The sequence below is a fragment of the Lynx canadensis genome, chromosome B1 (assembly GCF_007474595.2).
Source record: "Lynx canadensis isolate LIC74 chromosome B1, mLynCan4.pri.v2, whole genome shotgun sequence".
In the NCBI taxonomy this organism is placed as follows: Eukaryota; Metazoa; Chordata; class Mammalia; order Carnivora; family Felidae; genus Lynx; species Lynx canadensis.
In genome coordinates, this window is record NC_044306.2 from 74,381,380 (window position 1) to 74,408,420 (window position 27,041).

General features: G+C 40.8%; 1 protein-coding gene and 1 pseudogene across 8 annotated transcripts in view; one reads left to right on the forward strand and one right to left on the reverse strand.

The window, feature by feature from the left end:
- Nucleotides 1-27,041, reverse strand: part of TRIM2 (tripartite motif containing 2) — a 119,258-nt gene that overhangs the window by 44,569 nt on the left and 47,648 nt on the right. For 5 of the 8 annotated variants that reach the window (XR_003968289.1, XR_003968288.1, XM_030312889.2 and 2 more), the window contains exons 2-3: nt 11,747-11,931; nt 6,669-6,906 (exon numbers count right to left, since the gene is read on the reverse strand). Coding sequence is in view for 6 of the 8 variants with exons in the window: in XM_030312889.2 (XP_030168749.1) it covers nt 6,669-6,906; nt 11,747-11,931 (423 nt within the window). In the remaining 2 variants the exon portion in view is untranslated. Of the gene's footprint in view, nt 1-6,668; nt 6,907-11,746; nt 11,932-21,630; nt 21,871-27,041 lie in introns of those variants that run through there. The other 3 variants (XM_030312892.2, XM_030312891.2, XM_030312893.2) reach the window with 3 other exon arrangements.
- On the forward strand, nt 14,833-14,929 carry LOC115513195 (annotated as a pseudogene).

The following is a 27,041-nucleotide window of genomic DNA, read 5'->3' on the forward strand; positions in this document are numbered from 1 at the left end:
TCAAAATTCAGATGGAATTGCATGGGACTCTGAATAGCCAAAACAATCTTGAAAAAAAAAAAAATAAACTGGAAGACTTCGACTTGTAATTTCAAAAGGTAGTACCAAGATAGAGTAATCAGAATACTGTGTTACTGGCATAAGGACAGACATATAGATAGATGGAATAGAATTGACAGTCCAGAAATTAAACCATACATTTATGGTCAACTGATTCTTGACAAGGGTGCCAAGATCACTCAATGGAGAAAAGCAGTCTTTTCAACAAATGATGCCAAGACAACTGGATATCCACATGTAAAAGAATGAAGTGGAATGCTTACCTCACTCTACATACAAAAATTATCTCAAAATAGATTAACAACCTAAATGTAAGAGCTAAAACGATAAAACTCCTAGAAAAGAAAACATAGGAGTAAACCTTTATGACCTTTGATTAGGTAATGGTCTTTTAGATATGACACCAAAAGCACAAGCAACAAGAAAAAATAGATAAATTGGACTTCATCAAAATAAAATCTTGTGGATGAAGGGTACTATCAAGATACTATCAAGAAAGTGAAAAGAGGGACACCTGTCTGGCTCAGTCAGTAGAGCATGCAACTCTTGATCTCAGGGTTGTGAGTTCGACTCCCATGTTGGGTGTTGAGGTTACTTAAAAATAAAATCTTTAAAAAAAAGAAAGTGAAAAGAATAGGAGAAATATTTGCGATTCATATATCTGATAAGGATGTAGTATCCAGAACATATAAAGAAACCCTACAACTCAAGAACCCAATTCGAAAAACTGGCAAAGGACTTGAATAGACATTTCTCCAAAGAAAATATACAAATGGCCAATTTGCACACACAAAAAAATATGCTCAATATTATTAGTCACTAAGGAAATCCAAATCAAAACCACTACGAGATACTTTGTACTGATTCGGGTGGCTGGACTCAAAAAGTCAGATAATAAGTGTTGGTGGAAATGTGGAAAAATCAGAACTTTCATACTTTGCTAGTGGGAACGTAAACTGGCACAATCACTGTGAAAACAGTTTGGTGGCTCCTCAAAAGTAAAATACAGAATTACCATGGGACCCAGGAATTCAATTCCTAGGTATACACCCAAGAGAACTATAAACATACATCCACACAAAAATTTGTACACGAATGTTCATAGCACTATTCATTAATAGCCCCAAAGTGGAAACAACATGAATATCCATCAACTAATGAATGGACAAATAAATTGTGGTATATCCAGACAATGGAATATTATTTTAGTCATAAAAAGACATGAAGTTTGGCCATATGGTACAATATAGATGAACTTTGAAAACATTATCCTGAGTAATAGAAGCCAGACTCAAGAGGCCACATAATTTACGACTGATTTGTATTAAATGTCTATAATGGCCAAATCTTGCAGAGATAACATGCATACTGGTGATTGCCAGGGGTTAGGGGTAGGGGGGAATGGGGAGTGGCATGATGAAAAAGTTCTGGAACTAGTGGTGATACTTACACAACCTCTTGAATACACTAAAAAAGACTGAATTGTATACTGTAAAAAAATTTTTTACATGTTTTTATTTATTTTTGAGAGACAGAGACAGAGTGTAAGTGGGGGAGGGGCAGAGAGAGAGGGAGACACAGAATCCGAAGCAGGCTCCGGGCTCTGAGCTGTCAGCACAGAGTCTGATGTGGGGCTCGAACTCGTGAACCGCAATCATGACCTGAGCCAAAGTCAGGTGCTTAACTGACTGAGCCACCTAGGTGCCCTTGAATTGTATACTTTTAAACGGTTAAACTGTTTAATTTTATGTTATGTGAATTTTCCCTTAATTAAAAAATTAATTTTAAAAAATTGCATTAATTAGTTTTAAAAAAATGCATCTTTGAAGAGAGAGCTACACACATAGGTGATTGTCCCTGGTTTGGAATCCTAAGTGTTTCTTGGAAACAAAGGCCCTAAAATCATTCTAAAGTGTGAACAACTAGTCATTCCCAAATGTTTGTGCTCAGGATCTGGCAGCTTTGACTCAAGCTGAGAGTTAATTGCGTCAAGCGTGAGACTCAGCTGAGCTCATCCATCTTGAGTGAGATAATACTGGTGTTTGTTCTTGGGGGCGGCTGGGCCAGAGGCCAAGACTAGCTTATTTTTGTTGACAGGTAGACACTACTTGTGAAGATGACAAGGCAAGACCATATGCACTACTAACATGCTAGAAAGGGTGGTCAGGGCCTTGGAACAGCCCTGAGGATTGTGGAAGTGGGGACTTGTTAGTGGTAGGGCATTCTTAATGAGGATCTCTTCTTTGTACCTCTTAACATCCTTGTTAGTAAGGTGCCTAAGCAAGCCATAACAGGGTTTAATGATCATTTGCGGTTCTGGGACCGTGAGGCATGAGCTCAAATGTCTGCTTTACGTGCAAAGAACCTCTTAAATCACTGACCATTATTCCCATTTTTCTTTGTATTTGGACAATGCAGCCATGGCAGTTTAATTAGAAGACAGAGAGTGTCACAGCACTTAAAGTAAATGACAGGCTTTCATCCACATGTGCTAATCAGCACCAGGCAGTTTATGAGGACAACATCCTGCTTTATTGTTAATTACCCAATTTTATTAACCTTCAGATGCTTGAATTGTTTTTAAAGATTTACCCATGGCAATTAACTGCAGCAATTTATCTGCAATATTGCATGCATTTGGCTTGAATATGCAATGAGGACCCCTGTTTCAAAGCAGCAGCAGTGAACTACAATCTATGATAAAACAATAGAACAATTCAAGGCACACGCTGTTAATTTCCAAGACCTCTTGCTGGTTTATAAATTTTATGATTCCAAAGAATCATAATGACCCAGCAAAGAGAAATCAGCCAAAACATACTTTAAATAGCTTCATCTACCTTAAGGAGGTTCAAATTCTAGATAGATCTAAATTTTAGTGGATTTGATGTGATGCATTTGGAGAGAGACAAAGGGAAGTTTTAACCTAAAGGATTCTTTAACTTTGCTGGAATCAGCATCTCTAAGACAGATTCTGCTTAGCAGCTGGTGGCATCCAAGGGTCTCTATTGCTTCTATACCCTTCTCCTTTCTATACTGAATATACAGTGTGGAATGACTAATTAAAAAATGAAAGTCTATATAAACATACAAGCATACCCACATATTAGCATAATTGTCATCTGTTACCAAACCATCAATTTTAATGGCTACCCAAGAGTCAGGTATACGGACTTACCATAATTTAGCCATTTCCCTAATATTGCACATTCAGATTATTTCTAATTTTTACTCTAATCTAAAATTTTCAATGAACATTCTTATATCTTCATTCTTTTCTCCAGCTATTTCCTTAGAAATATTTCTACTAGTGGAATTACTGAATTAAAGGACAGGAAGTTGTGTACAACACTCATTATAATTCGACAAACTGACATAAACTTTCTGAAGGGCAATTTACCCTCCCACCCACAGCAAATGAAAACATCTCCCCGTATCCTCATCAGCACTGCTTATTATCTTTAAAAATCAATTTGAAAAGATGTGATTATTTGTGAAGCTTGACATTTCTCATACTATTATTAGCCATTTATATGTCCTCTGTGAATTTTGAGTTCTCTGCCCATTTTCTTTTGTGATATTCATATTTTCCTAACTCTTAATTCTTTTGTGATGTTCATGTTTTTCCTGATTCTTAATTCTTACATAGTAAGGATTTGTTGGGGTATTTTAATTAAGAATTTTACAGTTATTTTCATGAACCGAATGATTAATAGTTTTCTTTTTCTGTCTTCACTAGATTTTGGTATTAAAGTTATGAGTATATCACGAGTGAATTACGGAGTTTTCTATCTTTTCTTAAGATGCAGACCACACTATGAATCATATTTGTTTTACACATATTTGTTTTGAAGGAATTAGGTTTCAAATAAAGTTTTACCAGTTTCTTGCAAAATTAGCAGCCTACTCGGGTTTTCTTGATCACTTCCAGTTTCCTAGATAATCATCCATTTCGTTCAAACTTTCAAGTATATTAGCCTTTAGCACCTAGCATTGATATATTTGTTCTAAAATATTCCTTTTACCTGTACTGGTATCTCTTTGTTAGAGTCCTAATTTGATATATTTTCCCTTTTTTGTTTTACCAGATATCAAATTATTTCACTAATTAAAAAAAACAGCTCTTAGGTTTATTAACTCAATTGTTTTATTACTTTCAAACCAAGTTTATCTCTATTATTTCGTGTTCCATATATGTACTTTGTTGTTTTCCCTAGCTTTTTGAATTGAACTCCTGTCATTTTTTTAATAAACGTTTATTTATTTATCTTGTGAGAGAGCGAGAGAGAGAGCATTGGAGAGAGAGCAGGGGGAGGGGCAGAGAGAGAGGGAGAGAGAATCTCAAGCAGACTCTGCACTGTCAACACAGAGCCCGATGCAGGGCTTGATCCCACAAACCGTGAGATCATGACCTGAGCTGAGCTAGAGCTCCTCTAGGAGAAGACAGCCTCAGGGAGAGCCAGTGTGAGAAATGGTCATAAGAAGAATGCTCAACTAATTGAAGGCACCATTTAAAGTTTCCTTTACAAAACTTACATGGTAATTCTCCCTTGGAGTACACTGCATGGGAAACCATGGTTATTGACAGCCTGGTGTGCTTTCAATTAAATAATTAATTAAAGATACGTAGGGACGCCTGGGTGGCTCAGTCGGCTGAGCGTCCAACTTTGGCTTGGGTCATGGTCTCACGGTTCATGAGTTCGAGCCCCACGTGGGGCTCTATGCTGACAGCTCAGAGCCTGGAGCCTGCTTCGGATTCTGTGTCTCCCTCTCTCTCTGCCCCTCTCCCATTCGCGCTCTGTCTCTCTGTCTCCAGCTTCCCCATGCCAACAGCCTCCAAACAGCGCATCCCTAAAGCTTTCCCTTTTGTCTGCGGTAGAGCTTTCCCACTCCTCTGCCTGCCTTTGAGTCTCTGCCAAAACAGAAGTGTCGGTGGCTGATTCCTTGTTATAGCAAGTTCAGGACAGACAGTCTCTGTTGGTTTCTACATTTCCATGTAGAAGATACTGTGCTTAGTGCTAGCAATATAATGGTGAACATGGTCCCTGACCTTCTGGAGCTCACTTTCTAAAAGTAAGGCCAGAAGATCAACAAATACACAGATGAAGGCAAGCAGAGCATGGTGGATGCCAGGAAGGAAATCCAGGAAGTGACGTAATGGCTAATAAGTGGGTGTCAGAGGTGGTTTGCCTCAGTTACAGAAGACTGCTCTGTGTGGGAGCAAGTTGAGCAGAGACATGAAGGATGAGGGTGAGCTAGCCAGGGAGCATTCTGGGCAGAAGGCACAGAGAATAATCAAGCCCCAAGGTGGGAAGCCACTTGGCAAGTTCTAGGCCAGTGAGGCTGCCGTGTGGTGGGCAGAGAGAGTGGCATGAAATGAGGTCAACAAACAATAGTTATGGCTAATAATTATTCCTTTGCTCTAACAATTAATAGCTTGCTTGATAGTGGTTTTACTAGACCCATGCCTTCTATTATAAGCAGCTTCTAATACTTTTGAAGTGGCCATTACAAAGAAAAAAGTGAATAGTCACTGATGAGAAATAATCTTCATAGCTAACATTTATCAAGAGCTAACTATAATGCTTTATATGACTTAAACATTTACTTCTCCAAGTAATCCCATATAGTAAATACTATTATTTAATTTTTTTAATGTTTATTTATTTTTGAGAGAGAGAGAAAAAGAGTCTAAGCGGGGGAGGGGCAGAGAGAGAGAGGGAGACACAGAATCCAAAGCAGGCTCCAGGCTCTCAGCTGTCAGCACAGAGCCCGACGCGGGGCTGGAACTCACAAACCGCGAGATCATGACCTGAGCCAAAGTTGGATGCTTAACCGACTGGGCCACTCAGGGGTCCCTCGTAAATAGAATTATTACTTCTTCTTTACAGATGAGAAAGTGAGACACAGAGAGCTTAATAAACGTGTCAAAGCTGACACAGGAATAAGTTGAAGAGCGGAGTTTGAACCAGGCAGTTGAAATCCAAAGCCAGTGCTCTTGTACAATGTGGCCTCTTCAGGTGACACAGCTATTGTGAATCAGTTATTTAATGGTACACACAGGTTCTCCTAAGTTTATATCACCTATTATGCTTGCTAGTAGCAGAAAATACGCTTGAATTCAAAATCTAGAATCTATTGTCAAGGATTCACACATCTTCAAATTCTATTTATTATTAAGGATTAGGGCCTAATGGAGCAGGAGAAAAATTTCCCTCAAAAGAAAAACAAAGAGCTGTAATTAATATTTTAATAATCATTCTCAATTTGCAGCACGTATCTGTTTTTAATCTTTATCCAGATTTTACTATATAGATATTTATGTGGGTCAAGAATACCCACTGTGCAAATAGTTATGGGTTTGCTCTCCTGGGGAAACTAATAATACATGCTAATAGGCACAATGAAGATTGATCTGATCATTTAAATGAATGTGATCAGAGCAAGTAAGCAGGCAAAATAGCCTGAGCACTGCTAAAAATGCCTTCTAATTACTCATTTTCCAGGTGGAGTTCTGCTTTAGCGTACGTATAACCTCTGATTGCCCGAAGCCTACCCAAATCAAAGCAGTCATGCCCCCAGGCCGCGTCTGCAATCCGCTCACTTACATTTCCATCGTGGTTTGGGCAAGAGAGAGGCTTTCCGGCAGCCACAGCGGTGACCGTCTCCAGGATGGAGGACTCCTCAACGTTGCTGCCGGGAGTTCGCTGCAGCACGTCCATCAGGTTCGTGATGAAGAAGTTGTTCTGGAGCGCGGCCACCCCCTTCTCGGGCAGGATGGAGGTCTGGCGGCACACTGGGCAGGAGAGGGTTAGACTGTGGGCGGGAATGTAGTTCTGCAGGCACCTGTTGCGGGAGCAGAAGCAGGTGGACTGTCAGCACAGTGGGCTCTCGAGCAAGAGCAGGACCACCTCTTCTCACAGGTACCATACATTCTCTGCACCTACATGGGCTACTTTGCAGAAACTCCCTGTGTAGTTTCCTTTTCTAGGAAAATAAGATTTCAGCAACCAAGAGGTAATGTGTACTCCCGCGCCCCTATCAACTGATCAGGCAAAGGATAACCCTCAAGGAAAAGAGTAACATCATTGACTTTGGTAGTGTTCTGGGGAACCTTGCCCCAAATGAGCAGCATTGGCCTCTCTGGGGAACTTGGAAGAAGTGCAGAATCTTAGGTCTTCCTCCAGGCCTGGTGAGTCTGAATCAGGTGATTTATATGCCCATTAAAGGTTGCAGGGGACACCTGGGTGGCTCAGTCGGTTAAGCGTCTTTGGCTCAGGTCATGATCTCGCAGTTTGTGAGTTCAAGCCCTGTGTTGGGCTCTGTGCTGACAGCTCAGAGCCTGGAGCCTGCTTCGGATTCTGCGTCTCCCTCTCTCTCTGCCCCTCCCCGCTCACACTTTGTCTCTCTCTCTCTCTTAAAAATAAATAAACATTAAAAAAATTTTTTAAAAGGTTGCGAAGCATTGCTCTACAATATCCAGGGTCATGTTCACAGATTTGTGGATTTTTACAATGGGGAGAAACAGGTTGAAGTTTTCTCTTCCTGTTGAAATACTTAAATTAAGCCACAGGTAAAGTAATTACTAACAAACTTCATATGTGAAATTGCTCATGTGCTAAGTTAAATAAGAAAGTAAAGATGTATTTTGATAACTGATTAACTCAATGGAACAACTACTCAAGAAGGATAAAGAAATGTGTTTTCATATATAGCAAATTGCATATTCAGTTAATTTTTAATTATTTTATACACATAGTTGCATACAAAAGCATAAGCAGATCTCCCATGTTAAAAACACCTCCCAGTGGAGGGGCGCCTGGGTGGCTCAGTTGGTTAGGCATCTATCTGACTTCAGCTCAGGTCATGATCTCACAGTCTGTGGGTTCAAGCCCCATGTTGGGCTCTGTCCTGACAGCTCAGAGCCTGGAGCCTGCTTCAGATTCTGTGTCTCCCTCTCTCTCTGCCCCTCCCCACCTCATGTTCTGTCTCTGTCTCTGAAAAATGAATAAACCTTAAAAAAGAAAAAAAAAAAAACATAATTAGCAAAAATGTTTTGTTTAAAGCAGGGATAGGACACCCGGAGTCATACCAACATGATCTCTTCCTGCCTCTCCTCAAAAGGCATCAACTTAATTCATTTAATTAGCAAAATGCATTGCTAGTAATGACATATAGATCCTGCTCACTAGATTCACAGTACTTGCAAAAACCGTTATGAAGTAGGTACTTTATTTACTTATGTTTTAATGTTTATTTATTCTGAGAAAGAGAGGGGGGTGGGGAGGGGCAGAGAGACAGGGAGACAGAGAATCCCAAGCAGTCTTCCCACTCTCAGTGCAGTGCCCGATGTAGGGCTCAAACTCACAAACCGTGCGATCATGACCTGAGCTGAAACAAAGAGTCAGACACTTAACCAACTGAGCCACCCAGGTGCCCCTGAAGTATGTACTTTAGACACCCGAGGAAACACAGGCTGAGAGAAGCAAAGTTGCTTGCTCTCAGAACTTCAGTGGTCAAGGGCAGAGCAGGAGTCCAAACCCAGGCGACTCAGGTTCTTAGGCACCAGAACCTAAGCTCTATATAACTACTCTACATAATGTTTCCCTGTTGCACTGCCAAACGAAATTTGAAAACTTCTGATTTCATCTCATTCCCCATATTAGGTAGATAAGAAAAATGCCATCAAGGAGGTTAATGGACTTTCCTATGTCACAGGAGTACCTAGCACTGAATCAATACCAGAAACAGAATAGCTTTTGCTAAGGTCACTGAGGGCATCCAAATCCAGACAATAGACATTTTTCACTCCTATCCTTCCCAGTACCACTCATTAAATGTGACCGCTGCCTCCCACCTCTCCTTTTTTGAAACTTTATCTTCTCTTGCTTGTGACAGCACACTCACTTGGTCCTCCTTCTCCTTCTGTCTGCTCTTGGTTTTCTACTGGCCAGTCCAGGCTCTGTCATTAGCACCCCTCTCTCCCTGGGACATCATATCCATGTGCAGGGCTATAAACACAACACTCCCACATTTCTATTTCTTCCACAAACGTCTCCTCTGAGCCCCTAATCTCTACACCAACTGCTTTCTTGGCATCTCCTCTTAGATGTCGCACAAGCTCTAAGACTCAACATGTCCAAAACCAAAGCTATGTTCTTTCCCCAAACTGGGTCCTCTTTCCATCTCAACAAACAGCACCTCCATCCATTCATCTAGGAATGATGGAGCCATGCTGAAAACCGTAACTGTCCTTCATATTCCACATCCAACCCATCACCAAAGGCTGGAAATTCCTAAATACCTTCCAACATTTCCAGTTCTCATCATCTGCTTTACACCAGCCTTTCTTGGGTTTCTGCAGTGGCTCTATGCACTGTCACCCACCCTTGTATCCTCTATCCTCTAATATTCTTCATATTGTGACCACTGTGACCTTCTCAAAACCCATTCCATGCATTCCACAGGGACTTGCTGTGGTAGGCTCTGGAAAATCTCTACCACCGGCCATTAGACGGAGGAACAGAAGTAGACTGGGTGAGACCCAACTGAGAGGGCGTGAGGCAGACCCAGGACAGCCCAAAACTGTTGCTTCTCACCTGTCAGAGCACGTAAATGGGAGCCAAACAGCGGACTGCCTGGGAACTGAACACGGGGAATAGGAGGCTCTGCCAGGCTCAGACTGAGTGCCTCTCAGTGTTATATATGAAGAGGCCAACTGCTGCAAATCAAATAATGATCTTACCATGTGAGCCCAGGGACACAGGGACAATTAGCTGGTATTCATGTTTTAGCTAGATTCATTGAGTGAGGGGGGGAAGTCACTCTCCATATAGTCATTTTGGACTATAAATTATAAAATGCACCAAAGTGTAAAATAAATAAAGTGAAAAGTGCTAGTGCCCTATATACCACTACTAAAACAAACAAAAACTCTACACACACACACACGCACACACACACACCCCAAAAGAACCCCCTAAAAAGCAAACAAAAAACCCACAATGGCCAGTAACAAATCCACCTTCTCCGTCTATCCATCACCAGCATGTATCTGGTTATTCTTTTGCACCTGAGGTCTTACAAAGTAAACCAACTTTAACAAATGTATATTAAATGGATGGTAAATATAATTAGCACTGATTTGAAGCCATTGGAAACACCACTCCCTATTCTATAAAAAGAATTAAAGCATTTTAATTATGTATATTTAATAATAATAGAAAATATATTTAACACAATGCTATAAAACATAATTATTATATTTATTTTTAAGAAAAAAAATATAACCTTACTAGGGAAATACTTAAATTAGGACACAAACTAATTACTAACAAACTTATCTGCTTAATTGCTTATGCGCTAAGTTAAACGAGAAAGTAAAGATGTATTTTGATAACTGATTAACTCAATGGAAAAAACTAAGAAGGATAAAGAAATGTGTTTTCATATATAGCAAATTACATGTTCAGGTAATTTATAATTATTTCATACACATAGTTTTTTTCTTCATCTGCAACATCTTTATGTTCCAATGTGCCATTAGTATGTGTCTTCTGAAGTATCTTTTTAAAAAAATTTTTCATGTTTATTTATTTTTAAGAGCAAGAGAGACAGAGCGTGAGCAGGGAAGGGGCAGAGAGAGAGGGAGACACAGAATCTGAAGCAGGCTTCAAGCTCTGAGCTGTCAGCACAGAGCCTGACGCGGTGTTCGAACTCACAAAATGTGAGATCATGACCTGAGCCGAAGTTGGACGCTCAACCAACTGAGCCACCCAGGTGCCCCACTTCTGAAGTATCTTTGAGAGGAAGCTCTCCCTTTTAACTAAGGTATTTTACCTCATCTGTTGTATGGGAGAAGATAATAGATTAAAAAAAAATTTTTTTAATGTTTATTTATTTTTGAGAGAGAGAAAGGCAGAATGTGGGCGGGAGAGGGGCAGAGAGAGAGAGGGAGACACAGAACCCGAAGCAGGCTCCAGGTTCTGAGCTGTCAGCACAGAGCCCGATATGGGGCTCGAACCCACAAACCACGAGATCGTGACCTGAGCCAGTCAGACACTCAACCAACTGAGCCACCCAGGTGCCCCATAATAGATTTTCAATTGGCCCTCACCAAAGATACTGTATGAGGGAACTGTGGTTGGCAAAAATTGACGAAAAACAAGGGAGAAATTAAAACATTTTTGAAATCTTAAAATATTTAATGTTCTATGTCCTGTGGGAATGAATCAGTAGCTACTAGATTGCTTTCTCTCACTTGTAGTTATTTAAAATAGAGTAAATTAGGGGCGCCTGGGTGGCTCAGTCGGTTGGGCGTCCGACTTCGGCTCAGGTCATGATCTCACCGTTTGTGAGTTCGAGCCCCACGTTGGTCTCTGTGCTGACAGCTCAGAGCCTGGAGCCTGCTTCGGATTCTGTGTCTCCCTCTCTGTCTGCTCCTCCCCTGCTCATGCTCTGTCTCTCTCTGTCTCAAAAATAAATAAAAACATTAAAAAATTAAAAAAAATAAAATAAAATAGAGTAAATTATTGGCAACTCATGATTATGTTTCTAGATATCTATCATAAGCACAAAAGAGTTATTGTCTCCCATAGGTAACTGGACAATTCTGGAAAGAACCCCTTGGTAAGCTGGAGGAGATCAGTCTGTGAAACTCTCTTCTCTGAGCACAAAGGAGGCTTACCTCTCGCAGAAAGTGTGCAGACAGGGGAGAACCTTGGGATTCTTGTACCGTTCCAGGCATATACTGCAAATCAGAAACTGCTTGTCAATCTGGCGCACCACAGGACTTGGGATGTTGGTGGCTTCACTGGCCATCCTAGACCACTGACATGGGAGGCCGGCTGTCTTTGACCCTGCACGCTGCTGCTGTCAGACAGGAAAAATATATAATAACTTGTAAGTGCAAATCAATCATTGGTTCATTCACTACAGACACCGTGTTATGAATACAGGTAGAATTCCATGCCAGTGACCTCAAAATGACCATAACCAACCCTCAATGCTGGATGAGGCATACAGTGAAATGCCTGTTTATTTTGTAAATCAATAAAATGATCACATGTTCACCATGCAAACAAAACAAATTAGAAGACGTATGTTGCACAAAGAGGCATGCCTGCTGGCTTTGCAAGCAGGGGTAACCGAGGGGCCAAATACTTATACAGCTCTGCCTGTTCATGCCTTCATTTATGACTCTATTTGATTCTATACCTACAGTCTTATAAAAGTATAATCTATATCAAATAGAACAGTCTTACTAAGATAAAATGGTTTCCCAACTATTGTACTTGAAGGGGATCAAAATGTCACTCCAAAATGTGCCATCTTGGCATAAGGATTATTTTGAGCTGGAGGCACTTGAGAAACAGCAGACATGGTAAGGCAGCTGGTGGCTGGCGAGAGGCATTCTGTCCTCTCCCCCCTGCTTAAAAGCAGGGCATCGATTTCCCATTTTCAAAGGAAATTTTCATTTGTAAAGGTGCCCCACTCTCCCATACCAAAAAGAGGAGACTCTTAATTATCACCAGAGATAGCATGGGACAAGAGTCTACATAGCAAATCTTACTCAACAACCCTTATGGACCATACATTTCCTGGTCACTTTCCTACAATTTACTGTCCCTAAACCTCCTTTTCCTTTATCTAGCCATTTCTCCACCATTTGTCATCCTTTGTTAAAACAGTATATAAGCCCCCAGGTCCAACTGCCTCTCTGGGTTTTCATTTCTTTTCTGTGAAGCTCCCATGCATGTAAAATTAAAAATATTAAATTAATAAACTTAGAATATTATATATTATGTTGGAAAAATAAACTACCAGTAAAATGTGTACATCCTTTTCTCTTGATAATCTGTCTTTTGTCAGTTTAATTTGCAGTCTTCAGGAACAGAATTGAAGTGTGTTGAGAAAAAGTTTTCCCTCCCCTACATACTGTTAACATGCAAGGATGGAATAATTAGAACTTGTTTAAAATTTTTTTTAATATTTGTTTATTTTTGAGAGAGAGAGAGAGAAAGAACATGAGTGGGAAAAGGGGCAGAGAAAGAGGGAGACACAAAATCCGAGTTAGGCTCCAAGCTGTCAGCACAGAGCCCAACGTGGAGCTCGAACTCACTGCCTATGAGATCACGACCTGAGCTGAAGTCGGACGTTTAACCGGCTGAGCCACCCAGGTGCTCCAGAATAATTAGAACTTTTTATTAAGACCTTTGTATGTGGTTCAGAGTGTTCTCTTCAGAACTAAAGGTTTATAGATTCTATGCTAAAATGTATTTGCCACAGAGCAGGGACAAAGGCAGATAATTCCTAACATTTTAAGAAATGTCTGTTGGTATTCATGTGTGGGAATCTGAGGGACCTGGTGAAATTAATTAATTCAGAGAAGGTTTCAAAATGTCAGGAATCGTGCCAGAAAAAGAGAATTAGAAGAGGGCAAGAGAGAAAAATGCAGAGGGCCTCCAAGGGAGGGTAAAATTACAACATAAAACACAGCTTCATTTACCACCTTGAAGAACATCTGGCTTCTATTCCAAAAGGGTAAAACCAAGGTTAAGCTAAAATTCACTTCTTAATTTTCTAAATATTTGGTAAGGTGTCTACAGCCCCCCAATTCCCAACAGAAATACTCTTTACAAAAAAAAAATTTGTTAATTTTCAATATGACCCTAGGCAGGAAGTAATATTATTCTCATTCCACAGATTTTTGAAAACCTTGGCTCAGTTAAGAAGTTTGCCAGAATGCAAAACCCATAGCCTGTTCACTCCTTAAACCACCATACCTCCCTTGACCGTGTGCTTTAAGAAGGCTGTATGTACTATAAAAGCTTGGTTTATATATAATATTTTAACTTGGCCTGGGACCTGTGTTTGAAGCTGGGAAATACCATATTTACAGAATCAACAATTCTACAATTTTTAATGGAAATTTTTTTCAAACATGAATGATAGTTCTTCTCTCTCCCCACCAGTTCACCACATTTTTAAAAAGTATGTCAACTTGCAATAAGAAAATTCTATCAGGGAACCTGGGTGGTTCAGTAGATGGAGCATCTGACTCTTGAACTCAACTCAGATCATGACCTCACAGTTTGTGAGATTGAGCCCCAAGTCGGGTTCTGCGCTCTCTCCATCTCTCTCTCTCTACCCCTCACCTGCATGTGTGTGCTGTCTCTCAAAATAAATACATAAACATTTAAAAAAATTCTACTAGTTATACATAATTGAGTATAGTTACATATAGGACACACCCATATCCCAACTCTATACTTTCTAGATAAGCTTATTAAAGAGCATGATTCATAAACAGACAGAACATTGTGAACCTGCTATACAAGAGTGTCACATCTGAACAGAACTCGCTGCATTAGTTAAAACAGTATGAGTGTGACATATCTAATTAGCCAGCACTATCTGCTCTCTCTTTCCTAGAATGTCTCCCTAAAGAACTAGAGTAGAGAATGATATTCATTGATTGGATTAAATGTGGCTCATCTCTCAGGAGCTCAAAGTATTGGCACATCATCTGCTTTTCTTAACCACATCCCCATGACATCAGAAAAGGGAAGGAATGGATTTGTCTGTCTTTAAGATAAGGAAACCAAAGCCGAGGGTTTAAATGACTTGCTCAAGGTCACCCAGTAAAATCAGTGAATCAGAAAGCTCAGATTTCAAGTCTTCTGCTTTATCTGATACCTAATCTTAAACAAGATGAACACTTTGTGTGTGTGTGTGTGTGTGTGTGTATGTGTGTGTGATAAAAATTATGGAGTGCTCATTTCAGCAGCACTAAAATTGAAATGACAGAAGATTGGCCCAGCCCCTGAGCAAGGATGACACAAAAATTCATGATGTGTTCCATATATATATATTTTCAATTATATCTAAGGGGCACCTGGGTGGCTCAGTTGATGAGCATATGACTCTTGATTTTGGCTCAGGTCATTTTGGCTGAGACCCCTGATCTCAGGGTCGTGGGATCCAGTCCCGCATCAGGGCTCCAAGTTGAGTACAGAGCCTGCTTAAGATTCTCTCTCTTTCTCTCTCTCTCTCTCTCTCCCTCCCTCCCTCCCTCCCCCTCTGCCACTCTCCCCTGCTCACACTCTTTCTCTATCTCTAAAACAAATAAATAACTTTTAAAAAATTATATTGAACTTTTCAGTTAAAATAAGTTAAAAATAATTTTAATTTGAATAGCTTTTGAAAAATTTCATATCCCCCTTTGAAATAATCAGTCATGCTGAGTATTGAAAAAAGTACAGAGAAAACATCGCATTGATTTCACTCTTTTTTTTTAACCTTAGAATTTTAGGGTTTGGGCAAGGAGAAACCATTTGTTTTAATCAGATGGTATGATTTGAGTAAATGAAATTTCTTGAGCTCACATCATTATGTTCTGATGCTGAAATAAAAATATTTCACTCTAATTTTATGATAATTATTGAAGTGGGTGGGAGTAAGTCTTTGTTAGTATTGTTAATTTATATGGTAAATTAAGTTGACTCATTAACACTAATTTAAAAGCATGACAATATTACAGATCTGTCACAAGCGACCTGTTGAAGACATCTGGATTTTTAGGACTCTCAGAATCAACACAAAAGGCTTCCAAGCCCCAAAGATCCCCAAACCGAGACTTTGCCAGGGTAATGATCATTCCCTGAATATAATTGGATACCCACAATAGAAAGACAATTTGACTACTCCTAAAGGGATAAAGTACCGAGAAAAACGGAGGCACAGAATGTGCTAACAAGCACCACAGGAAGCTTTCCATCAGTCTGAATACGCCGCGAGGAACATACATAAAATGTATACAGCCTTTAAAGTGTCCGGGCACTACCACAGTTTCTGGTTGCTTTGATTAGAAGAGCAATAAATACTTATTTAGATTCTCGGCTGTTCTCCTTTCGCCATCTTGGTTTCTGAAGTGTCAGAGATCCTTCTTACTCACATGACCAGCAGAAATAAGCACATGATAGTGAAAGAGATCAGCATATAGAACTACTCTTCTCTTGGAGATCTGCAAAACCAATTTCTGGACCGGAGCACCTACAAGCATGCATGGAATGGGCTTTGTCTCTGAAGGAACCCGAATCCTCTTGGATGCAGGAACTAGCACTCTACATACCGACAAAAGGCCAACACAGAGGAAATGACAGAGAAGGGATGGCAAGAAGGGCCATTTTTTTTTTTAATTTTTTAGATTATTTTGAGAGAGCAAGTGGGGGAGGGGCAGAGAGAGAGAAAGAGAGAGAATCCCAAACAGGCTCCACGTTGTCAGTACAGAGCCCAACTTGGGGCTCGATCTCATGAACCATGAGATCATGACCTGAGCCAAAATCAAGAGTTGGGCTCTTAACTGACCGAGCCACCCAGGCGCTCTAAGAAGGGCCATTTTAAAACTACATAAATAGCCAACATTAGGGTGCTGTTGACATTAACTAGCTATGAGAGCTCTCGCTATGTGGGGAGACTGGCTGAGGCTCCTTGTCAGTGGAAAACCAACAGCAATACTGCTTACAAGAGGGGTTTGGTCCTCCTCTCTACCCCTCTGTTCAATAGCACCTTCTCAATCTGACCATTCTGGTTAAAATTGAAATTTGCCCCCCAGCCCCCAGCACTTGCTATCTCCCGTCCTTGCTCTCTGTCTCTGTAGCAACGGTCACTTTCTGATATAGTATGTAATGTGTTTATCTTGCATATTGTCTCCTCCCCACCTCTCTAGGATGTAAGATTCACGAAGGCAAGGATTGCAGCAGCTAGAACTGTGCCTTGTACATGATAGACACTCTATTTCTTTGAATGAACTGAGCAAATAAAGTATAACATGGGAATGGACTCAGTCCCAGTAGCAGAAAAAAGCAGCACTGGCTGACTTAGTACACAAAAACAGCATGGTTGTCATCAGTCATGTGAATGTTTTCATTTGACATCAGACATTACCTGCCTTCCCACGTGATCGTCTAATCTTTAGCAACACAAGCCATCAGCCAGAGGGTAAATATTCAGTGACATACTTAAACACACTCACAAAGGCGGAAAGAGAATTGAGAACCACTGAGGACACATGTGCGCGGAAATACAAAGTCTAAGAAAGTTGATACAAAAATTCCTCATTAGTGGGGCGTGCCCACTAAACAGCTTTTGTAACAACAATGCAATACGATGTAACAAAATCCTTGCGCATAGAAAAACCCCCCATCCTAGCATTTCTTCCCTCACTTCACCTCTGGTATTTTTCCTGGCTCACGTCCTCAAATCCCCTAGAACTTGATGGAAATGACAACCAAGTGGAAAAGAAGAACTTGAGAGGAGAAGAAATAAAAGGAAAATGCCTGGGTCCACAATTCTAGGGTTGGGACCACAATTCCCACCCCAGAGTATACCAGTTAGATCAGATAATGATCCAAACTTTTTATTGCTGACACCAGAGGGGGAAGAGCAGGAAGGGAGGGTAGAAGACAAAAGACAAATTGAAAGCACTCTGCTTGAGAAGGGGGAGAGAGTTGGGGGAAAACTTGTTGGCTAGGCTAGGAAACACGGTTGGGAAACAGGTCAAGATTCCTTTGGAAAATAAAATTTTAACATGTGATTTGTGGGTAAGAGTCAGCATATTTGATTATATACCATCCTAAAGGCACTAGATTCCACTTCTGTTTAATTTTATGGCATTCCTGGGTTACTGCTTCTCTTTGTTGCCACTTAGCTGGATTAATTTATTAGTATGGTTACATTTTTACTGCCAATGACAACAACGCAGACAGGCTAAAATCAGCTTCCCAGGGTGCCTGCCTGGCTCAGTCGGTTAAGTGGTTGACATCAGCTCAGGTGATCTCACGGTTTGGGAGTTCGAGCCCCACATCCGGCTCTCTGCTTCAGCCTGGTGGAGCCTGCTTCAGATCCTCTGTCTCCCTCTCTCTCCCTGCCCCTCCCTCTCCCTCTCTCAAAAATAAATAACATTTTAAAAACAGAAAGTAGTAAATTCTGAATTATTAAAAAATAAAAAAAATAAAATCAGCTTCCCAAGAAGTTAAAAATTTTTCTGGTGCGTTTACAGAAAGAAAATCTCGAACTATTAGGATTATCTGTAACTCACAATGTTCTATCTTTTACCTGCCAGGACAGATGGTACCTAGAGCTCAAGGCACAGGTTAAAACATGACTAAAGAAACAAAGTATTTTTAGTTTTTAAATTTATGAGCATATTTTTATTCACCTGCAACTGAATTTGCATTGTTACAGAGGACTTAACCAGAAGAAAGAAAAGAGGACAATCTTCAGTGAAATTAAAACAGGGTGACCTATTTCCAGATAAATCAAGCCTCCCAAATGGGCCATTTTGTAAATTAGAAGGCCAGATGCAATATCTTTTCTGATAGTACATGCATGAGCGCGTGTGTTTGGGTGAGTGGGTGTGTATTCCAGAAGCCATTCACTTTAACTTCTGTCTGCAGGCAAGGATGTGCCCAAGCTTCCCAAAGGTTCTTATCATTTCCAGGGTCCAATGTATGACAGCTTCCCAAGGTTGCTGGGTTTTACCACACGGAAATTGATTTATGTCAAGCCCCCAACTCATCTTTAGAATATTTATGCCTATTTCCTCTACCTCTTAGTATAGATAACTATTTTCTTTGCCTTCTTCATAGACATCCTCACCTTTTACGATGCAATTAAGTCGGTTCTTAAGATTTGCTTTGGGTTTTCTAAGGTACAGAAAGCTGGGTCTGTGTGATTGAGTGTTAAGTGGTCAGGCTGATTAACACTCATCCACAGTGCCCTGGGACAGTCAGGATGAGTGGGGTTTCCTCTCCCCACATCCATCACCTTGCCAAGACTCTTTCCTTGCTTTCTTTTGGGACTACAAGGAGGTTGCATATTCTGGGACCACAAAAAAGACAGAGGAAGGCCAAGGCCCTAGGCTCTGGAAATTGGGCAAGGTTAGCAAGAAGGGGGAGGAGAAATTTATTCTACATCAGAACTTCAAAAGACATAGGCCTGTGCAACAGCAAATCCCCTTTTGTCCCTGGTGGATAGGAAGTGCGTTATTTAATTCTGTTGCTGATTAGAATAAATGTTTACCTTAATAAGTTTTCAAGAAGAATAATGGAAAGCACTTAATGGAGGAACGGAGGTGACTGAGAACATGAAGGCAGAAGAGGGTAAAGTAAAAGAGGGTAGAAAGACTAGCACGCAGAAAGCAGTAATGAAGGTTACTTCCAAGGTGCTGTTTGAATAATTACACTGGGCTCATTTTTTCCCTCAGTATCTGGTTTAACCTAAACCTTCAAATTCTAGGAGGAAACCTGATCTGTTCATTTCAGACAACCTGCACAATAAAAATATTCAGAGAACTCTAATAGCCAGCCCCATTATAGGACAAATTCTATTCTGACACTCAAATCCTTACATAAGTAATAAAGGGCACAGATGGCATCAGACATTTTCAAAAAAACAATTACAGGTGTGTGCAAATTATAATTATGCTGTAATTAGAAGTAATTCAGTCATATTTTTTAAAGAAAAAAAACCTATGAGAGTAAATAATTTGGCAGCAAATTTTTTAAAGTGTAAAAGTATTTCTCCTCCATACATTTCAATAATACATACAAATGTTTTGTTAAAGTCTTAGCTTTATCAGAGAGATGATGAAAAAAAGCACAAGGGAGTCTTAAAAATTAAGCTTAGGTTAAATTTTTAAAAATTGCTACACATTTAGAATTTCTTCGACTTAAAGATAGATACAAGAAAGTCATAACTTTGGAGTAATTAATGTCTCCAAATATCCAAATGAAGGACGTTTTCAATTTTTAGTAAGACAAAGAATGAGTGTTTTTGCTTATTTCACAAGCAAAAAAATCCACGAAGCTTTTTTCATGTAAGTAAAAAAAAAAAAAAGTCATCTCAGGATTATAACATTAACTCTGGTGAAAAATATGTATAGATTTCATTCTCCATTTTTAAAATATATGGAATATATCCTGGATTCCTATTTCTCCAAACAGGCACATTGTATCAGAGAACATTTGTACATTCAGTCCTATTTTAACCTTTCCAATGCAAATCACTTGGGTCTTTCTAGGAGAAAACTGGAAAGAAACACTTAGAGGTTTAGGATAGGCCACGACTCAACGTCTCTGTAACAAAAAGCTGCTTTCTCATACCACAGCACACATGAAACTTCTCATTGTGTGCTTGCTCGCTCGGGAGGGGCGTGCATTATTTAACATTAACAGACGGTTAGGACCGGGGCTGCTGAAGTGTCTGCCTGAAAATAATGAAAGACACCAGAAAATAGGTTCACGCTAAGCAGAACTGAATCCTAATACTTAAGAAATCAATTGAAGAATCTGGACAAACAAATGGCTCTCCTTACATATTCTAATCTAAAAAAATAACAAAAACCTCTAACAATTATTCACGAAGAATAAAACTGCAGTAATACGATCTAAGCCAAAGAAACAAACTAATAATTTTTAAAATGCTTCATTCTGAATCCAGATCTGCTTCTTAAAGCAATGATACTGAATCTATCTTAAGACAGATACCATTTTACCTTTTGGTTCAGAAATCCACTTATTAATATTTAATATTTAGCTTAAAATAAATAGCCTTCCTACTTGCTTTCCTATCCTCCCAAAATAAGGAATAATGAAAGGGTGGGGCACACTAGTAGAGAAAGCTGTCAGAATAATCGTAGACACTGTTTCAGGAAGCAAATCTAAGGTCCAACCCAAGGATTTTTTTTCCCCCCTGTGTAAAGCTACCATTGAACTCCACCCAGATTTGAGTCTACTTCAAAGGCAGGCCAAAAAAAAAAAAAAAATGTTAAAAAAGAAAAAAAGCCCAAATCATTTTCTGCATATTTGCTGATTATCAATGGCATTTAGAATTCAGAGGGTCGAATCATGCATTATGAATGAATGGGTTTCCAATGGTAACTGGGAACTCAACCCCAGGGTTCTCCAACAGAGGACCGGGTGGGGGAAGGGTTGAATGGTTCATTCTCCTCCACCCTGGGGTATGGAGGAAGGAATCCAGCAACTTAAATACTTCATCCCCATCTTCGCACCCAACAGAGAAATGCTGGGAGGGAAATATTTTATTTAAAATAAGCTGAATACACATTAAAATTGAGGACTAGTAAAGATAAAAATCTAGTCAGATCACATTAGGAACTTGATAAGAAAGAAAATCTTGCATGCCTCTCTCCCTATTCTGGTTAATTTGGTGCCTTTGTTTAAGCAAAGAATGGGTCTCCCTCTATCTGATAGTTACAGAGCATGCAGCATCACCAAGAGAGAGAAGGGAGAAAAAAAGAAAAAGAAAAAAAGAAAAAGCCAGAGCAGAGAGAGCAGGAGAAATCAGCTACCCACCTGGCATAATACTCAGCAATCAGAACATTTAGAACCTACCCATTTCTGCAGACAGACTAATCAACGAGGCAAAGAATTAAATCCTCCCAAGCCTGTCGCTGCAGCTCCGCGGCAATCCAAAAGAACAATGCACATTCTGCTAACCTCCCAAATTTGGAAGCACCATGCAAAGAAACTGGTTAAAATTCCCTACCATGCAGTGCAGCCATCATCAGAAGCCCAGCATATCTTCTGCTCTATGTAGTGATGTGCCAGTTCATGAACAGAACAGAGAAGAAAAATGGAGGAAAAGAGAGAAGGCTCAGGAAAGTCGTCAGGAATGTTTCTGGGTCATTAACAAGTGGGAGACCCCTTTCGGTATTCAAACCAATCAATCTTTATCTTACAGGACATCTTTTTCTCACTCAGCGTCTGTTGAAAAGACTGCAGCAAACCAAGCAAGGGATTATGGGATAGGGATGCAGCAGCGAGCTGCAATGAGATTCGCGGGTGGCTTGCTTTCCCCTCTGAGTCAGCAGTCAGCTGTTTCCACGCTCTCGTGCAGGGCCGCGGAGGTCCCTCGCCGGAATGTGGCCGCGCGGCTAACCCGGGGAGAGCCCCCGGCGCACGTCTCCCGGCGCCACGCAGCACGGACAGGCACCGAGTTACAAATCGGAAAGGGGGTGTGCTGATAACAAAAGGGGGATGCGATGAGAATAGACCCTAGAAGGAAAACTAGGTATACGATGCCTCAGTTCAAATTTAGATTAGTGTTTTCGGTGGGTGTGAGAGCATACAGTCACTTCCTTTCGTTAGGGAAAACATACTGTTTCCTTAGATTTTTAAGTAGCTTGAAACACAAAGGTAAACTTATAAATATGCAAAACAGCCGAGTTCAACAAGCATCAACTAACTTTTCCCCTCTTGGTATCTACCCAGCAAAGGGTCTATAAAACACAGTCCCTCCAAGTCAAATAATGCAAATGCCACTCCTCTGCTTTTTGTGGTCCTAATCATTCAGACAAAAATCATGTAGTATATTTATTTGTTTCAGGGGTGAACAGAGCCTGCTGTTTTTCTGATGATGGGAACGTTTCAGTTAAGGGTTGAGAAACTTGGCAAACCTTGCACACGTATATACCTTGATTTCCTATTAGACGACTAAACTTTTTTTTAGTTTTCATAACATAAAAATGATCAAGTAGCCATAGAAAAACAATTAGATCCTATTACAAATAATACTTTAGAATTAAAAAAATTTACATATCATAACGGAATTTACAATCATTCCCTTTTCTACAGCAGGGGAGGCAGGGAACCATATTGCATTATATTCTTTGCTTAGTTACTAGTTTAAAAGTGGACATGAGGGGTGCCTGGGTGGCTCAGTTGGTTAAGCGTCTGACTTCAGCACAGGTCATGATTGTGGTTCGTGAGTTAGAGCCCCGCGTCGGGCTCTGTGCAGACAGCCCAGAGCCTGGAGCCTGCTTTGGATTCTGTGTCTCCCTCTCTCTGCCCTTTCCTTACTCACGCTCTATAGCTCTCTTTCTCTCTCTCTCTAAAAAATAAACATTAAAAAAATTTTAAATTGGACATGAAATCTTTTATTTAAATAAAGTTGTTAATTCACACATTTGATTACATTAATATTCAACACATCCTTTCCATGCAGTCAGGCATTGCATTGAGCCCTGTCATGGGGCACTCAGCTCTACAGAGCAGTGATGATTACCATCAAAGGTGTGGGTGAGTGAGTGTCAGTATCCAGTGAAATAGACCCCAGACATGCCAATTTTGCCATGCTATTTCAGGTGGTACACAATTCTCAAAAGCCCAGGTTAACACCCTACTTTACAAGTTTTTTTTTTTTTTTAATGGCTTTGAGATATTCACATACCATATAATTCATCCATTTAAACTGTACAAGTCAATGGCTTTTAGTATATTCACAGATGTGGGCAACCAACAGCACAGCCAGTTTCAGAACATTTTCATCATCTCCAAAAGAAACGCTGTGCCCTTTAGCTATCACCCTCTACCTTCCCACCCCCCACAGTCTTAAGCAACCATTAATATACTCTCTGTCTCTATAGATTTCCCTCTATAGATTCTGGTCATGAATGGAATCATATAATATGTGGTCTTAGGTATCTGGCCTTTTTCACTCAGCATAATGTTTTCAGTGTTTATCCATACTATAGCATGTGACAGTATTCTGTTCCTTCTTATGGTAGAAAAACATTTCATCATATGGATATAGCATGTTTTATTTATCCATCTGTCAGTTGATGGTCACTTGGGTTGTTTCCACTTTTTGGCTGTTATGAATAATGCTGCTATAAACATTCCCGTACAGGTGTTTGGGTGGACATATGTTCTGGTTTAGAAGTTTAATTTAATTAGAACCAACCCCTAAAACTACAGGCAGGCTACCCCCACTCCATTTTACCATGTCCTCTTCCTAAGACAGTCCCTCACAAAGGAGCCCGACTTGGTGCTGCTGCTGGCCTGTCTGAAGCCAAATGCATTGAATGCTAACTTCTCTTGCAGCACATCCTCCTGGCCTCTCTCCTTTTCCTCCACTCAACCCAAACTCTGGGGCATACAACTGGAGGGAGTCTCTCTTCTCAGAAGATAGTGGGAAAGTGGGAGAGATCCTTAGTCTTCTGGCTGGGGTTACAGTCACTGAAGGTTCACTTACTCATTCGATCATTCATTCCAATAAATACTTATTGAATGTCTAGTGTGCGCCAGGCACTGAGTAGGCATGAGGATACAGAGAAAAATGTAACTGTTTCTCAGCCCTCAGGAAGGTTGAAATCTAGTGTGGAAGACTGATTAATAAGCAGGCAATTGCAACACGGAGTGGTAGGTGCTTTGACAGCAGAGGGAGTGGAGGGCTCTGGGAGCCCACAGGAGGGACAGGCTGGGGCAGGGAGGCATGGGTTACATTACAGGCATAGAGCACAGCACAGGCAAAGGCTTGGAGGCAAGAGATGGCTCACAGGAATTGAGAGTGGTAGTTTAGTGTGGCTAGAGCCTCGAGTGAAGGTAGAATAAATGAGGGTCATGTATGTTTTTGATGTTTTACTTGGAATTGGGAATATCTCTTTCTTGGAAACAGCATTCCTTAGGACAGGTGGGTTTCTGAATAGCTTCATCACCATGATTTAAGTACTATATGGATGAATGGGTTTGGAGGACCCAGTCTGCAGCCTAACAGACTATAATATTGTTTATTATAGGAAAACACAGCCTCATTTTTAGTGCATGTCTTGGCAAATGAATACAACCCTTTACAAGCTGGGCCTTGCGTTACCATGGGATGGGTTAGCAGTCCACAGCAGCTCCTCCTTGGCACTCCCTGGCAAGCAACAGGTAGATAGATGGTGGTGGTAGTGGCTGTTGGTATATAGTGGCTCAGTTCCTTTCCGAGTTATATTGAGGCGTCACACAACTACACCATAAGGCTTCAAGAGCAGAGAAGCACCTCAACTCTTTGGGATGGAGACGGCTGCACACCTCACTGACTTCTTAGAGGCGTCTTGCCCCTCCTCACTGTTTTCCTCCAGTTGAATAGACATTAGTGAGTTAACTGTCATCAGCCAACTTGGGATGTACACTAAGGAAGTATACAGACAGTGCCTATAAAAAGAACAGATACGTGCTAACTAAACTTGGGTTTGGCAAGATTCTGGGAGACAGAGATCCAAAATTTACTGACCATGTATTACGTGCCAAGCTCAATCCAAAGCCCTTCATATATGGTCTACCTATCTCTGATCAAGGAAATTTTCCTAGAAAGTAAACTCCTTAGGATGACATATAAGGCCATTCATGATGTGGCCTCTGCCTTCCTCATTTTTCTCCACCTGTCCTCCCCAGTCATACTCTAATTCTTAAGACATGCCACCATGCATTTTTTACCAGTGGCTCTCAACTAGGAAATGATACCTGCCCCCCCCCCCCGCCATGAAGTGGTGGGGTATGCATTTGGAAATGTGAAGAGGCATTTTTGGCTGTCATATTGATTGTGTGCTTGGGGAGTAGGCAGGTACTACTGACAGTTAGTGCCTGGGGGCAGGGATGCTAAACATTTTCCAATACCTGGGAAAATTTCATACGAGTACATTTATATTTATCGTCTAACATTACCAATAGCACTCGTTATAGAAACACTAATCTCTAGGCTCACATCCCATTTGTTCTGCTGGGACTGTTATTATCCTCTCCTGACTCCTTCCTCTGTTTAACTCCTTCGAATTCTTCATAACTCAGTAAAGACACTACCTATTTTAAGAAGGATTCTCTGACTCCTCCTCCAATCCCAACCCCTCCCCCCCCACCCCCGGTCTAGATTGGGTGTCACCCCTATGTGCTCCATAGCATTCTTTGCTGAAAACTGTTGATGGCTCCGTATTTTACCTCCAACTCCCCAGCCCCTAGTGCAGTGCCTATTACACAGTAGGTGCCCAATGAGTAGATGTAGAATGACAAAAGTCCTTCCAGAAATGAACAACATAACATGATATAAAGGTAAATATTCATCTCTGAATTGAAAAATAGTTGGAGCATTAGGGAGAGACAATTCTTCATATCTGATTGACGGTTTATAGTTTAGAAAGCACCTTCATAGTACATTTTCTCTTTGGTCTGCAGTGAAATCTAGAAACAGAGCAGGCATCATTATTATAGTGGAAACTGAGATTCAGAAAGGTTACTTGACCAGGCCAGGGTGTTACAACAATTGTGTCGTAGAGGTGACCTGGACTTCGGCAGGCTCAAGCGCCCTCCAAAGACTCTCGGGGAAGATCCTTCCTTGTGTCTCCCAGTTTCTAGTAGTCCCAGGTGTTCCTTGGCTTGTAGGGGCATCACTCCAGCCTCTACTGCCATTGTCACATGTCTGTCTTCTCCCTGTGCATCTCTGGGTCTTTACATGGAGTTTCCCTCTCTGTGTCTCTCTTTTTTCTTCTTAAAGGACCCCCCACCCACATAAAGTATGACCTCATCTTAACTTGACCACATCTGCAAAGTCTCTATTTCCAAGGTCATGGTCACAGGTACAGGGTTAGGGACTTCAGCCTATCTTTCTGAGAGACACAATTAAACCCACACCTACCATGGGTAAAAAGTTAACATGAGGCCTGGGCTGAGGCAGGCCTGCCTGAGAATGACCTGATTTGCTCACAGCAGTGTTCCTCTGAAAACACTACAGTTAAGAAAAATAGGGAATTTTATGTGTGCTTCATCTGTGGTGTGTACCAGTAAGACTGTGGGGTGGCTACATAAGTAGGATGGCAGAAAAGATTGGTAGGGGAAAAGGGGCTCTGACTGCTGTGTGTCGTAACCCCCACACACCTTGGGTCTCCTCCCTGGTACATACCTTAAGTGGGTAAGGGGGCAGAGGAAGCTGCTGGGTCGCCAGTGGGATAAAGGTGCCGTATCTCCTGCTGTATATTTTGTGTCAATGTTTCCTAACCATAAATCCAGATTAAAACTATTTGTGCCTTGTGAGTCTGACTGGCAGCTGGAACCCACAACCACAGCTGTGCTGCTGGCCTACCCAGTCTGAGTTCCTTGTCATTGATCTTCCCAAGCCCCTTCACAGCCCGAAGATGTCCCTTA